The 12,235-nt window shown below is 37.2% G+C and overlaps 1 protein-coding gene across 6 annotated transcripts in view; it reads left to right on the top strand.

The window, feature by feature from the left end:
- Positions 1-2,448: 2,448 nt before the first annotated feature.
- The window catches only part of LOC111861440 (flocculation protein FLO11), a 45,345-nt gene continuing 35,558 nt past the window's right edge, over positions 2,449-12,235 (top strand). For 3 of the 6 annotated variants that reach the window (XM_033750329.1, XM_033750330.1, XM_033750328.1), the window contains exon 1: positions 7,705-7,821. In XM_033750329.1, coding sequence (XP_033606220.1) covers positions 7,741-7,821 — 81 coding nt within the window. In that variant the 5' untranslated portion in view covers positions 7,705-7,740. Of the gene's footprint in view, positions 3,121-7,590; positions 7,679-7,704; positions 7,822-12,235 lie in introns of those variants that run through there. The other 3 variants (XM_023846010.2, XM_023846009.2, XM_023846013.2) reach the window with 3 other exon arrangements.

Below are 12,235 nucleotides of genomic sequence, written 5' to 3'. Positions count from 1 at the left end.
TGGAAAAACAAGAGTGCGGATAATTTTTTACTTACCTGCGTATTATATAAGGATCATACAGGGTGCATCATTGAATCAGGCAATTTTAAAAACGTTATGATCAGTAAACTATTGCATTTATTTGGTTTTAACACATATGAATACAATGTAAACATAAAAGCATTTGGTTTTTCTCAATTAATTCGTTGAAAACATAAGTCTGTTTCCCAAAAATAACATCAGACCAATGACTGCCATTCCGCTGTAGGCACTCAGTCTCTTCCTGAAGTCACTCAATACTCTTTGCACCATCTCTATGGGAATTCGTTCAACTTCTTCCTGAATTAGATATTTCAAGTCCTGAATCGTGTGGGGTGCTGGAGATTTGAAAACTTGGGATTTTAGATACCACCAGAGAGAAAAGTCACATGTGGAAAGATCAGGTGACCTCACTGGCCATATGATATCTCCATATCTGGATATAACATGGTTAGGAAACAGGTTATCACAACTGCCACGGAAGCTCGTGTGGTGTGGCACGTAGCCCCATCTTGCTGGAAAAAGTCTTCCTTGACTGGAAGGCAAGAAAGTGCAGGAGCTATGCTCTCCAACATGTGAATGTAATGTGGTCCAGTCACAGTTACAGCCCTTTCCCACTCATCTTCAAAGAAGTACGGGCCAATAATCCAAACAAAGATATCGTGCACCATACTATGACTTTGGAACTGTTAAGTGGTCTCTCATACTGTAAATTTCTTTGGGGTTTGTAGTTGACCAATAGCAGAAATTTTGTTTGTTAACAAACCCCGACAAATGGAAATCAGCTTTGTCGCTCTTCAGTAAGTTGTTAACGACATCTTGCTTTTGATTAATTAATTGCAAGAAAGTCTGGCAGAAATCAACTCTGTTTTCATAGTCGTGTTCATGTAATGCATGAGTGATTTGAATTTTATAGGAGTAGAAGTGAAGATCTTTGTGCAAAATCTGCCAAACGCTGGCTTCAGACAGCCCGAATGATGTAGCGTGGTGACGTGCAGACCAGCGTGGACTTCGTTCAATGGCTTCTCTCACTGCCACTCCATTCTTGGGTGAATGTGCTGTTTTTATGCCGCTGCCTTTCTTCTTTAGTGTAGAAGCAGTAGCCTCAAAGTTTTCAACCCAGGTCTTGATGGCATGGGCAAATGGAATAGCATGGTTGTGATGAATACCAAACTCTCTTTGAAATTCAAGCTGAGCGATCATGAAATTGTCACCGTTTTTGTAAACACTTTCACAGCAAAAAAATGTGCTCCAGTCCACGGCTCCATTTCAACTAAAACGCTTTGAAGTAGGCTGCTGGGTGGCAGTAGTGATCCTCCCCACTCCAACCAATCCAGGAAAAAAAAGCACAACCAAATCGCTCGATTCATTGATGAACCCTGTATAATCTTATGTTAAAATTATGTATTAAAATGATAGGTGTCGCAACATATGTACTCATCAAAGCTCAACAAGCCCTATGTAGTCATTGGTCAAATGTTGGTGCTAATTATAGAGAATGTATACCTCCACATCATAAACTCGTCATTGGGTGCAGATGAGTTGCAATTTTCATTCCCCAGCCACTTTACCCTCGGGAATAGAATCCCCCCCAATACCCATTGGTTTGGGTGGGGGCTGCAGAACTGGTTTGGGCTCTATGAGGAACAAAAAGAAAAAAAACTTGCCTTTCCAGGAGTCGAACCATGGTTGTTCAGGCTGTAGCCTAGTTGGAACGTTACGTTTATTAGCACATTATTACCCATGGGTATATGAAACAAAATAAAGGTAACAGTAGTAATATTGTATCATGTAGTACCGTTGCTGTGCAACGATCGCGAGAAGGATCTGGAGTTTATAGTAGCGGCCGGTACACACATCAACAATATCCGGGCAATCACTACGCAACCGCCNCGTAGAATCCAAGACCTGAAGTTTATTCACTGTTTGATTATTTGAGATTATCTGACCATTGTCTATAGGTAAGTGTTGCCGTTTACCAACCTCTGCTTGCATGCATTACCAGCGTTTCTTGAAATTCATCTCAAAGCACAAAAGACATTAAAATATATCATGGATGATTATGACTTCTCTGTTTGCGCCCTTCATGATTCGACGCACCGTCTTCGTCTAGTGTTTAAGCCTTAGAGCGAGGACACACCAAGGAAACGCAACCGCAATTTCCGAGAATTGTTATCAGCCTGAGTTGAAAACATGTTACCGAATGGAGCAGCGCAAATTGAGGAAACGGCACTCAATTTGCTCTGCTCCATTCTGTAACATGTGTTCAACTCAGGCTGATAACAATTCTCGGAAATCGCGGTTGCCAGTTTCCTTTGTGTGGCCTAGCCCTGATGAAAGAAAGTCCAGGTAAAACTTGTAACGGTAAATTTTATTGTAGTGTGATGTGTTCAGTTGATGTTGGTAATGCTCACGGATGTTTACGTGACGTTGAATAATTTGGAGCATCATGGGATTATATATTCCATTATTGAAATATTGTATTTGTGTCATCGTTCTGTGTTGTTTCTTGAAATATGAAATTCAAAGCTAGAGCACAGTTTTCCTTTTCAAACTTGAGATTCCAGTTTGCTTGAATATACTGCCAGAATTTAATTAAAACGTCTGAGCACTAGTTATCTTGGTTAAAGGATATTGCAAGTCTGTAAGCAGGCTGTGAATGAGAATGTCACAGTTATTAATCAACAATGCATGAATAATTAAATGTACAAGTTATAATAATTTTGCAATCGTGTACTTATGGCGCTTATTTTTTAAACCGCTGAGGTATGCTTCTGCCATTGCTAAGCTTTCAGTTCTCGTAGTATAAAATACCCTCGTTCTAGGCAAGTTGACATTCAACAGAATCATTTTTAAATTGTAGTATATAGTTTAGTACACTTTTACTATTTCCTCCTTTAAAACGTTGAAATCTGTCGGTCTATTTTCTTCCGCAGATTCCTTTTTTCTTGCCGCGACTGTGTTTGGATTAGTCCGCGGTCCGCCATCTTCGAGATCTTCGACGAGCTCGTCTCTGGTACTCAGAGCAGACGAGTGTCGTGTGTTTTGGAAAGGGGTTAAAGGCCTTTTGTGGTGCTGATAGTGGTGTTATTATTGCTCATGGTAAGTTTGAAGCTTTGTCGTGTGGTTTTATGTTTGAGTGTGTTTGTAATGCTTTATAAGTAAGTAGAATTGGACGATGATGAGAGCTTGTGTAAGTCAACTTCAAAGGCATAGGAAAGGAGCTAGTTTTTCTAGAGATTCGATCGTCACTTGGCGTATTTGATTGGACAGTCGACTAATTCGTATTTACATACCGGTATGCGAGCGGCTATTGTAGTGATACTATAGGTGGTCAGCTTGAAATATTTTTTTTTTGTGAAAGTGGTAAGTCGATGTTAAATTTCCAGTTCGGGACCAATGAACAGATTAGGGCAATATGATTATGTGGTTGTAATACAGTGTGGCCACTCAATAAGACGGTTTGTGTGTGGAATAAATTGCCACATGCACAGTTGAAGACAGTTGAAGTTTTGCTGTACGTATAACACGCATTAGTAACAATCACCATAGAAGTTTTATAGGTGTATGTAAAAAAAATGCTTATAAATTTATCGCATTTTTCGTTGCCATTTTAACAACTTGTAACGATGAACCGTTTCATTGTGTTCTTTTTATTGCTTTAACCCTTATATTGCCAGGGCCAGGAATGCCAAGCGGTTGTCGGTGGCTCTGGTGTAGAAATAATGTAGACAGGTTATGTTCTTTCAAATTATGATTTGTGAGAGAGCCAAAATGAATGGAAGGGGACAAGGGTGTGAGTGTCGGCCGCGTAAAAATGAAGTGAGAAAAATCCAAGTGCCCATATTGTGGTATTACAGTAGGTTTAGGTATGCACACTCCTTTTTTTGGTCGTGTCATTAGTCATCAATCATTATATGTAAAGATTCGGAAGTTTATACTTTTGTAAGATATACAAAAGTATATAAGGTATGCCGTCTACACAACAATATTCTCTATTTAAAAACCAAAGAAGACAATACTGTATCAACATTTGCTCATATTGTGCTTTTGCAGATGCAACATGTTTCGACCCTTACACCAGGTCATAATCGGGTGTATAGTGCTCCAGTTTGAGCTGATGAATTGGAATTAATTATCATCTAATTCTTCAAATAAGGATCCTCATTGTGTCTTAAAATTATTTGAATGCATAAATATATATATATTAAGTAGTAGTCTAGACTGAACTGCTACAACACAGTGACAGCACCAATGCAGGTAGCAGCCCATACACATCTTTCATAAGACTAANCGGTGTTGTCGCTTGCAGATTTCTTATACTTTTTCTTCTACCCTGAAGATGGGGGCGATACGTTCCTCCGAAACGTCGGTTAACACCACATATACACGGTGCCAAATCCCAGAAGACTGCTTTCTTCATAACCTAACATACATCACACATACTGAATAATGATCATAAGCTCTGTAAGACATTACTAAGGTAATGACTACATGACCTATCCCATGTGAGAAGATTCTGATACATGGGTGCCCCACACTATAGTCGCTTCTACTGACATAAAACGAGGTGAACACATAGTGGTTGCAGAGTCTTGCCACAAAAATGGATTTTTAACTTTCATGTATTAATCTTTAGTTTTTAATTTTAATCGTTATATCTTTAATTTTAAATGATGTTATCTAAGGATTTTCAGTTTTGAAAATTTTGACCAAAACTTCATACCTGTATTTATGCATTTCAGTAATTTCAAGATAATAAGGATCCTTATTCGAAGAATTAGATGATAATTAATTGCAATTCATCAGCTCAAACTGGAGCATTGTACTCCCGATGATGACCCAGTGTAAGGGTTGAAACATGTCACATCTCTAAAAATGTAATATGAGCAAATGTTTATACAGTAGAGTCTTCTTTGTTTTTAAATACAGAATATTGTTGTGTAGATAGCATACCTTATATACTTTTGTATAGTTAGTTAGTTAGTTAGTTATTGGAGAGGGTGGGTTTCCCCATGCACTTAGACCTGTATTGGTCCATTGTGCTTCCCTCTATGATTTCTACCAGTCTCTATATCCTACCGGTATTGGTGCTTACCATCAGTCCCGCCCAGCCAGTGAGACCGGCTCTACTAGCTGAGAGGTATCTATAATGCTTCCCCCATCTACCAGAGGTATTAGAGACTGCTGTTGGGCGGGAAACGTCTGTAATTTGGCTCAGTGACCTCCTTTGGAGATATGAGGTTCTTGTACGTGCCGTAAAGCTATGACACGGGACCCATGGCTTAAAGTCCCTCCCGGAGGACTTGTTCCCTGAATTTTTCCACCCTTAAAAATTTGACAACCTCCGCCAGGTATTTGAACCCGGGTACTACGAGTCATGAGGTGGGAACGTTACCTCTAGACTACGGAGATCGCTTACTTTTGTATATCTTAATTATGACACACAACAGAATGCATGGTATTAAGTTTATACTTTTGGCTTGGAGTCTTGAATAAAAACACCTCCAGTAGTATTTGTATTCTTGTTAAATCATTTTGCTTGAGCCACATTTTTCATGTTTAAAACTTTTTTGTTCGGCAATTCACATTTTTTATGATGTTTTAGACCTTCTGCCCACCAGTAATCCATTATAGAATCTTTTGGATGTCACTCCTTGTCAAACAAGGTAATAGTTTCATGTTTAGAATGACCTACTATCCGTTTTTTGATGTAGACTCAATGCAGTTAATCTTCCAAAACATTCAGATGTTTGTACCTTGTTTATAATGGTTCATCACCCAACAGACTTTTTAATGACTTATATGGAAATATTGGAAGTGGGGCTATTCGCTAATGTGAATAAGTCAAGATTGTTTCATGTTTGCAAGATACTGCACAGATTATGTACCAAACATTCTATATGCTTGTATCATAATTTTAAGGGGCATATTAAGTCTAAGTGTAATCACAGTAGAGCACTGTAGGTCGTGGTGCAAGGCCAAGAAGGTCCACCCCTTATGCATTCATTCACACAAGTCTTATTATGATGATAACTGAATCCAGTGAAATTATTTTACAGGAGTGACTGACATTACAAGCATCTGTGTTGTTACATTACACATAAGTGTAAAAAGTAAGCAAGTTGAGCAATAAAACTGAAGTGCAGTGTTGTGTGATAAGTGCCACATGCCAGTTTGTTCAGTAGGTGCAACTTCCACTCACAATAGAGGTCAGTTAGGCTCTGTGGCACATGTTACTAGCAGGTTGACTCATTTTGTTTGTTGCATTAGTTCTGAAGAATGCAGACTGGTTGCACAGGCTCACTTCATTTATATGGTTTTCCTGAATAATATTCTGAGATAGTACCTTGTGCTAGATCGTGACACCTTTTCTTCATGTCATTGTCTTATAATTTGGTATTATATAATGATTCCAGTTGAAAGAGCACCGTTAAATGAACCTAGAAACAAAAAGAGATGGAAGTATTCTTTGTTTGCAGTTTAGTTTTGTGATGTCATTAAATGTGTCATTGTCTCCTCTCTATCACTTATACATATACACTTCTGTCTTAAATGCTACCTTTATCTACAATTACTTCTTCACTTAGAAATAATTTACAAAAAGGCTTTGTGTATGCCTGGCTGTTCTGTTGTGTCAGGTGCAGGTTGGCGGGGGCACACACCCATGTTTCACGTTACCCCCATCCTAGTCACAATTTCTGGCATATTGAGACTGCATGTGTGAGCAGAAGTTCTCATTACATGTGCTGTCACATGAGACAGTTTTCTTTTAAGAGGGCCTGTTGACCAAGCTTGCAGATGTCTTTCTGTTGTTTGATTTTGGGCCCTCTGCATCTGGGTGCTTATGGCACCATGCTGCTCAACTGTTATGGAGCTACAAAATTAAACATTTTGTTTTGTCACAGTCCAGGGAATATAAATCTGTTGTGTGTGCATGGGGAAAGTTGCAAAGATAGGAAGATGCATGAAAGAAGCTAATGGGGATTGTTTGAACACTTCATACCACAGGGAATTAGAACAGTATTAAAGCAAGAGTTTGTTAATGGTATAGAATTGTCACTTGCTAATGAATTGTTTTGGTTGGTACCAATGTAACTGAGAGCTGTGATGACAGTGTTAATGTTCAAACAGCCAAACCTTGCTGTTTGTTTACAATGGGCATAACCACTGTACTAGTTCTCTGGAGTTAGCTGAGCCACACTGTGGGTACTGAATGGCTCAGTGTGTTCTTTCAAGGGAGTGCTGCCACACTGATGAGACATAACCAGAGAAGTATGTAACTGTAATTTCTGATGCTGGTTTGTTCCACATCTTGATAGGGAATAAACGGTATTAATAGTAACTCTCAGACTGCATACCGAGTTTTGTGTGTTGATGTTGGTGACTTGTGTAGAGATGTGTTGCTTGAATTACTTCAGCAAGATCTAGACAGTAAATTTAAATATACATTTTGGAGTTCTGGACACTTGCCCTGTGTTAGTTAAGTCCTGTGAGTTAACATTGCAACAAAAGACTGGCACAGGAAATATTTGCATGTGTTTGTGTTTTGTGTGTGTGTTTGGTTTGCAGCTTGCTGAGCAAATTCTGTGCTCCCAGTAGCATTAGATCTTGTTGGAGCCACCCCACCATGGCAGCCTTCCTGTGTAAGAAAAATAAGGTATGTGGTATGTCTTTTAATTTATGTTGTGTTTTCCTGCAGCATGGTGGTAGAAGCGAAGAATGGTGAAGAATTTTGATGAGGAATCTGCACAGAGGTGGTCCTATTCATTCATTTCCTTTATTTTCCATTTATCCATACAGGTAACAAACCTAGGATGTGGAAATGGTCCCTTTGAAAATAGATATATCAAGATACATATACAAAATTACTCGAGTCACGTAATCAAAATAATTTACATTAATCAGTTAACATAAATAATAATATAAGGTAAGAAATTTAATAAAATAATTTAAAAATAACTTACTATAAAACTTGAATTAATACAATTGTATTTAAATTACCCATATTAATTGTTTATAAAAGGAATGAATATATGTACTATATATACTATACTATAGTACTATATACTATAATATCACTATCAGTGATTTGGTAGGTAAAGTTGAGAAGATAGCAAGAAAACCATGGGTTACACAGGAGATGATGAGTAAAATGGAGGAGCGAAGGAAATGGAAGAATGTCAACAATGAAGAAGGCAGGAGGAAATACAGGAGACTGAGGAATGAATTGAAAAGAGCCACGGACAGGGCCAAAAAGGAATATCTTGAGAAGATATGTAATGAGATTATGGAATTTCAAAGAACAGGCCGTTATGATTTGATGTACATGAAGACAAAAGAACTAGGATGGAAAGAGAATCATGGGATTCAAAATGTTGGCATCGAAGACTCCCAGGGGAATAGAATAGTAGATCAGAGGAAAGTGCTGAAAATTTGGGAAAATTATATTTCAGAACTATATGATCGACCTAATCGGCCAGAAACCTTAGAAGTTGAACCGGAAGAAGAAGTAGATACAGACGAGAAAGGACCATATATTTTACAAAGTGAGGTGGAAAAAGCTATCAAGGAAATGAGGAAGGGAAAGGCTACAGGAGATGATGATGTACCTGGAGATGTGCTCAAGTTACTGGGAGAAGGTGGTTTGAAAACACTGACAAAACTAATGAACACCATATATGAAAGTGGAGAGTGGCCCAAGGACTTTACAGAAGTTACAATGATTGCCTTAAAGAAAAAGACAAAAGCTACAAAATGCAGCGACCATCGCACAATAAGTCTTATTGCACATACAGCAAAGATAATAGCAAAGATACTTAAAAGAAGAATTGAAAGGAAAATAGAGGATGTACTTGGAGAAGATCAGTTTGGATTTAGAAGAGGAAAAGGAACCAGGGATGCAATTGGGATGATGAGAATTATAGCGGAACGAACTTTGGAGATAGATGAAGAACTGTGTGTTTGCTTCATAGACTGGCAGAAGGCATTTGACCGGGTAAACTGGACCAAATTAATGCAGATCCTGAAAGAAACAGGTATCGATTGGCATGAAAGAAGATTGATTAGCAAATTGTACATGGATCAGAAAGTTAGAGTACGACTGGACAGGGGGGAGACAGGAAGTGTGCAGATTGGAAGAGGAGTTCGACAAGGATGCTGTTTATCACCAATTCTGTTCAACTTGTACAGCGAATGCCTTACCAAGGAAGCTCTGGATGGGCTCGGTGACTTCAAAGTAGGAGGGCAAATTATTCAAACTGTGAAATATGCAGATGACCTTGTGTTAATGGCTAAGGAAGAAACTGTGCTACAGGGCATGATTGATAGACTAATTGAAATTGGAAGGTGCTATGGCATGGAAATGAATGTGGAGAAAACAAAAGTAATGAAAATTTCGAGACAACCAACCCCAGTCACAATAAAGATAGACCAAAAACAAGTGGAGAATGTGAAATGTTTTAAATATTTGGGTAGCTTGTTAACAGATGATGGAAGGTGTACTTGTGAAATTAAATCCAGGATTGCCATGGCAAAAGCTGCATTTAGCAAGAAGAAGAATCTTTTTACCAGCAAATTGGACTTAAATTTGAGGAAGAAACTAGTGAAATGCTACATTTGGAGCATAGCTCTGTATGGGGCTGAAACATGGACACTTAGGGCAGTAGATCAGAAACATCTGGAAAGTTTCGAAATGTGGTGTTGGAGAAGAATGGAGAAGATCAGTTGGACCGATTATGTGAGAAATGAAGAAGTGTTAATTAGAGTCAGTGAGCAGAGGAATATCCTACATGAAATAAGAAAACGGAAGGCTAATTGGATTGGTCATGTTTTACGCAGAAACTGCCTTCTAAAAGAAGCTATCGAAGGAAAGATAGATGGGCGGATAGAAGTGACAAGAAGACGAGGAAGAAGACGTAAGAAGATGCTGGATGACCTTGGGGACAGAAGAGGATACTGTCATTTGAAGGAGAAAGCTCTAGATCGCATTAAGTGGAGGAATTGTTTTGAAAGAGACTGTGGACCTGTCGTCTTGACAGATTACTGATGATGATGATGATGATGATGATATGTACTGAGAGTAGAACATCATTATTTCCAAATTCTTAAAATTGTCCCTACAAGACTCTCTTGGTCTAGAATTCGTTACAATTCTAATAACTTCCTTTTGCAATCTAAAAACTTTATTAACACAAGAAGAGCCACCCCAAAAAATTATACCACAACTTACGTAGAATGTGTATGAGCAAAATAAATTGGCTTTAACATATCTAAAAGGACAATATATTTTATATTTCCCAATGCATAACATGCAATGGAAATTTTATTAATAACATAATCAAAATGCTGTTTCCATAAAAGAGTATCATCAATAATTAATCCCAGAAATTCTGTTGCAGTCACATTTGTTAAATTTATCTGATCATAGTTAATTTGAGTAGTGATATTATAATAATTCATAGGTCGAAACTCAACATATTGAATCTTATTAAAATTCAAAGTAAGCAAATTAACATTAAACTGTGTATTTATATCTTTGAAAGTTTGATTAAGATTTATTTCAAAGTTTAACTTATTAGTGTCAGTTACTATAATACTGGTGTCATCTGCAAATAATACCATATTATTATTATTTTAGGTAAATCATTAATATAAAGCAGAAAAAACAAGGGACCAAGAATCAAGCCCTGTGGAACACTGCATTTGATTGTTTCCCATTTGGATGAGTTGTTACTGTCAATTCTGTTACCCACTACAACTCTGATATCTATCTGTCAAATAAGATCCAATAAGTATTTTGAAATATCTTTAAGTTCCATAGAATTATCAATTATTCCATAGAATATCTCAGTCACTGGATTAGAAATTAGCTCTTTCTAAGGGGCCCAACTGGTAAAATTGGTTACATGATAGTTATTACAGTAAAATGCTTGACATAAAAGTACAATGAACTAGACTATATAAAATCAAAAGTTATAGAGTAAAACAAGGTTAAGACTATGTGATGTCTTATGTCACTGTCTCCAAAGCAGTTTATTACATATACACAAAATCTAGAATATACCATTATGTCCGCCAGAATATAACAAAATTGCAACAACCAACAACTGACTTGATGATGCAAAACATCACACGAAGAGTCTTAACCTTGTTTTACTCTATAACTTTCATTTTTATATAGTCTAGTTCATTGTACTTTTATGCCAAGCATTTTAATGTAATAATTATCATGTATCCAGTTTTACCAGTACTGCAGTTCATTTCTGTGAATATGTTAATCATGTATTTGCCTGATGATGGCTTTAATAGCCGAAACATGTAGCCGAGCCAATCTTGTCCTTGACCTTGATATTGTTGTGCTGTGACAGATTTTAATAAACAAATTGTATATTATAACACAACAGGATTCACGAAATGAAAATTAAAATAATGTTCTTAGGGACTGATGTAACTCCTCACTGTAAAAATAATTGTGTTACGAAAATGAACACAAAGCCTTGGACCTGGACAGATTCCGTGGATAAACAACCTAAGCTAAAGAAAAGGGATATGAGATTTGGCACTTGGAATGTTCGAATTTTGTATAGGGCAGGTTTGCTCAGGGCAGTTGCAGAAGAAATCTTAAAATATGTTAGACTTAGCAGGAGTACAGGAGGTCAGATGGGCTGGAGGTGGCAATGCACTGGCAGGAGATTATACATTTTTCTATGGAAAGGGGAATAGATTTAGCGGGAGTGCAGGAGGTCAGATGGGCTGGAGATGAACGTTCACACCCCAACAGAAGATAAAATTGATGACATAAAGGATAGATTCTATGAGGAACTAGAACATGTATTTCAATGCCAAAGTATGGAAGGAAGACATTATCAAACCAACGACTGGGAATGAGAGTTTGCATGAAATTAGTAATGATAATGGAGTTCATTCATTCATTCATTCATTTATTGTATATTCCATAAATCCATATACATAGATATAGAACCAGTCACATAGTTAATACAATACAATAATAATACAATACAATAATATAATACAATACAAATATAAATATATATGTACAGTTTATAATCATTAAAATAGATATAAAACATGTGTTAAATTCATATCAAAAAACAGTCTTACATCACTATACATAAAATTATGCAATATTAAAATTGTTTATGCTATTATCCTTATTTCTAGGCAAATTTGTTACTAAAGAATTCATTACCTGTGT

Source organism: Cryptotermes secundus, unplaced genomic scaffold, assembly GCF_002891405.2.
Source record: "Cryptotermes secundus unplaced genomic scaffold, Csec_1.0 scaffold693, whole genome shotgun sequence".
Lineage (NCBI taxonomy): Eukaryota > Metazoa > Arthropoda > Insecta > Blattodea > Kalotermitidae > Cryptotermes > Cryptotermes secundus.
This window is presented reverse-complemented; position numbering and strand designations above follow the sequence as displayed.